We start from the raw sequence: 4,228 nt of genomic DNA, 5'->3' as shown, positions 1-4,228 counted from the left end.
CGCGGAAATATACGTACATTTCCAATTTACTGTAAAGTTACACCGATGATGAATGAATAAGCAGGGATAGAAGTTTACGGTGTCTTCTTTCACAAGTCACCATGAAGGTTGGTGAATTGCTATGTGTACGCGACACCCGTCAAGGAATAATTTTAACTCAAGCACATTATAAAATGCGTTATCCGGGTATCTCAGTGCATCTCCAAGACCAAGTTTAGCATACAATACATAAGCAGAGCTCATCATGCAAAATCCCTAACTCTACTGAATGGCAACAAAAGTGTCTCAACAACAACTTGAGGATTACCCCGAACTTGTTTTTCCGAACCGGATACACGGTAGAGACCGACGGTATGCATGCCGCGAGCAAGTACTTCAGTGACACAGCGAATCACCAGAGCTGGTATCCGAGGGTATTGATCCTTTGGACACAACTCAGCTAGATTCAGGTTTCGTGCTCCAAACCGATGTGTCAAAGTTGGGCTAGAAGGAGTCGGGGGATTACCACGCGAGTATGGCGTTACAGGCATGTTTGCAGCGCGCTTGGGTGAGGTTGCCGGGGTACGTCCATTAAATGAGGACAAAGGAGTTCGTGGTGTATTCGGAGGGATGCACGTTTGTATTAACTAAAATAGTGGATTCAAAAGGCAAACAAATCAAAGGTAGGTCACCACACATTGTTCACCATGATAACTCAACTGAAAAAAACAAAATAAAAACATACCTGTGATTTGCAGTCGGGATGGACAACTAATCGACAGACAACACATCTCAGTGCGGACCTTCCGAAAGTGATACGCCGACCACAATAACCGCACAACTCCATACGAAGAACCGGTTTGGAAGTGAAACTGTGGGGCCGATTGAGGCGACTGAATGAGGCAGATTGCTGCAGTAAAAAGGAGAACACATGCTCGAGCGATTTAAAAGCCAAAGCACAATTATTGGCGCACACTACTAAGGGTAAAAATGATCCAGAGAGAAACAAAACAAAATCGAAGTCGGAACTAAGCTATCCTTAGTAATTAGCGCTGTCGTACGATCGTGCGCCGATAGCTTTAAATGATCAGCTGTCACCTGATCAACGGCCAGTATTCGTTTCAACTTGTTTCCAATTGTATACGTCAAACAAAAGAGGCCCGCCAATCATGATAAAAATTCACCATGTTGCTCAGTCCAGTCAGATCATTGAATAATCCCCAACAATCCAAAGCAACGGGAAACGGCCGACTCAAATCATCTTAACACAAAATGCCATAATCCTCTACACAGTGGTCCCTTGATTAATAATTTATCACGGGGGACGATTTAAGTGCCCTTGGCCGTGAGGTCCTTCTGCGAGGGAGACAAATTCGACTGACCCAAACAAGAAACAGTAACATGTGGCTTTGTTTCAACTGACAACATAAATACTGAAACCGAAGATGTAATAAGAGATTTTTCCTATGAAGTTGACCCCTAAGAAGGACCATTTTGAGTTTTCCAAGATTAACAGTGAAATCAGTACTTTCGGGTCCATCAACAGAAAATGACTGGGAGGCAGCATTAGTTGACGACAAATAAGGGGATATCTACCTTCAAAGAACAAACCGCCACATGTGTTGAAATCCCCAACCTGAGAGGCGGGAAGACAGACATCCAGCTAACGGTCAATAAGTCATGAGGCTCCGCGAGTGTCATCACCATCCAGGACAGGAACATAACAGGACGTTGATGCTCCGCTGCCGTACAGCCATGTTAGTTCAAATGAATGAACCGTCATAATAGAAGTAAAACTGGTACAGGGAGAGGAACCTAGGGTTAGTCCACAAACATCCGAGGTGCCTACACCAATAATCATCCCGAAAATCTGGACAGAGGCTGACGGCATAGACGCCACTGACAAGAAAAAAGGTGGATTCAACAGCCAAGCACACGGAGGAGAACGTGGGTGCCCATCCTGGAAGGTGAACAGCACTAACATCCAGACTTCACGTAACATCTTTCACTCTGTCCTACCACGCCATAATCTGTTAAACTCCAGGCTTCGCCACTGCGAGCTAAATACGTAAAACAACACCCTTCTCGGCAGGTGACATGCGCGACACATGGCGCAGCCGCCTCCGCCTACAAAGGTAGATGCAGATCTGAGTGAAATAGCTTACACTTCAGTAAAGACCTGTTTTCTGATCAGCTCAATTCTAATTTGCTTATCCCAGTCAATCACAGCTGCGCTTTTGAGATATCGGTAGTCAAAGAACCTCCACCCGATGGCTTTAAAGAGGATGAAAACCGTCTAGTGCTAGTGCCTTGTCACGTTTTTCGTGTTTCGACCCTCTACACCTCATCTGCTGAACACACTGTCTCGAACGGATGATACAGGCGGCCAAATCTACTGTTATTCATTGTTTGGCTGATCTTCCTAATCAGCGTTTTTGCGAACGAATAACTGAGCTGCCTTTTTCAGTCATTGTTTCAATGGTAGTGGCTGTGGCCAGTCGGTCGTATTAAGGGGTATATAGCACGAATATTTTCGGTGGCAAAAGGCTTCTTCATCCACTGGGCTTCCACTGTCCACAGAAGATCTCGGTCTATCCTTAGACTCTTAACTAGTTGGCGTTTCATGGGCTTGTGTGCGTCAAGATATTCGACGTCTGTCGGTATGGATATCATAGCATCATTCAGAACTAGCAAACTTGATATCCAGTGGTCATTTGATGGTATCGGACAAGTCTAACAGACGGCTTTGAATGCCACTGGTAGAGCTCCTTTCACACGTCAGATTTCACCTACGTAGTCGTTACTAGTAATGTTTGGTATCTTTGCTATCACGATATAGTGTTGATGCTTTTGACAGTCCGCTTCACCCCAGAACTTCGTAGATTCACCATCTCCGGTGAGCTACCATAGCCTGACAATACCCGTTAAGCCGATGAAAATTCTGCATATATAATAATAGTCAAGAACACCCGGGTTGGGTATGGCCTACCCGTGATAGGAGCTATGTAATGACTTTCAAAGCTGCTTGTCGAAATTCTCCAGCGCGAACAAAGGACCCTAAATAATTACAAAGTACCAGTGCCGACAGGCAGTGGCTAAAATTACACAGATCCCTCAAACAATAAACAGTGAAGAATCAAAGGAAAGAACTAGAACTTTGCTGGATAGAGGACGCTCAGGAAGTAAGAACTTGCGCTATCAAAAGTACCTTCCATCACCCAGTTTGACTGTCAACAAAGGAGACCGCCATCAGGAAAAACGAAAAGACAGTCCGCATATTTGGCCAAACGCTTCAGAAACAATCCTGTTCAGAGATGAGTCTGAATTAGAAGTCACCTTACTTCATCTGACCTGCTCTTGTGCCCTCGAGTGTTCAGCCACCTATGCTGTCAAAACTAAGTAGGCTACAACGAGCATTTGGAAGAAAGGCTGGCAACAAAAGATCATCTCAAATGCCATAAGTATAAGACAACAGATGGAGTCAACAAAAAACTAACCGGTGTGGTGGCGTTGTTTGTGTTCTGTTGCCGGCCGATACGAGACCTAAAATGAAAGTTGGAGGAGTCTGAATCCTCTCCCGTCACCGTAGAGGGTAGGTGATGCGCCGTATGTGGTATGGTCAGAAGACTACGCTTCATCTCTACGCCGTAGTAGGAATTGTCCGAATCGTCAGACCGCCGCTTGTGCCCAGCTGGTGGTGACTGTAGAAGTGAAAAAGATGTGAAACTAGTCAAAGCCACTTTAGGAGGACCCAACCACATAAGTTCAGAACTAAACTATAGACTTACTTTACTGTAACCATGTTGACTGTGTTCCGTTGACAGGTCGGGCGCAACAATCTTTGGAGCAGATGAAGCTCGCAATTTGCTGAGTCTAGCGGAACGACGCAGCGGTCCTCGAACCATACCCATTGCATCCCCCGCTGAGCTCGCACGTCTGGATTTTGATGTTCGGCTTGAAAACAAAACCATTGCAACATACCAATTATTAAGAAAGTAAACCACTGAAACAAGTATATTAGATGGAAAAGCCCGTAATTCACCATCGTTAAACTTATCATGTACCAGGCCAGCTTGGGATGATCCGTCCTATCCCCCCTGGACCGAACAAGAATCGCGCAATTTCGATTATCATCATCGACAGCATAACTACTGTGCAAATTGAGGAATGCATGAAGGCTGCGATACTGCTAGGTCGCTCAGGCCTACACAGGACTAATGAAAATTCTGAAATTGCGTTCAAATCACAG

The 4,228-nt window shown here is 45.1% G+C and overlaps 1 protein-coding gene across 1 annotated transcript in view; it reads right to left on the bottom strand.

Moving 5' to 3' along the window:
* T265_07985 (hypothetical protein) overlaps window positions 1-4,228 on the bottom strand; it is a gene marked incomplete at both ends in the record, with an annotated part of 14,957 nt that overhangs the window by 8,912 nt on the left and 1,817 nt on the right. The window contains 4 exon segments of the mRNA XM_009173666.1: window positions 308-626; window positions 725-889; window positions 3,477-3,755; window positions 3,768-3,818. Of these exon segments, the coding sequence (XP_009171930.1) occupies window positions 308-626; window positions 725-889; window positions 3,477-3,755; window positions 3,768-3,818 (814 nt within the window).

This window comes from Opisthorchis viverrini, assembly GCF_000715545.1.
Source record: "Opisthorchis viverrini unplaced genomic scaffold opera_v5_193, whole genome shotgun sequence".
NCBI lineage: Eukaryota > Metazoa > Platyhelminthes > Trematoda > Opisthorchiida > Opisthorchiidae > Opisthorchis > Opisthorchis viverrini.
The sequence above is the reverse complement of the archived record's forward strand: the minus strand, read 5'-3'. Positions and strand labels throughout refer to the sequence as shown.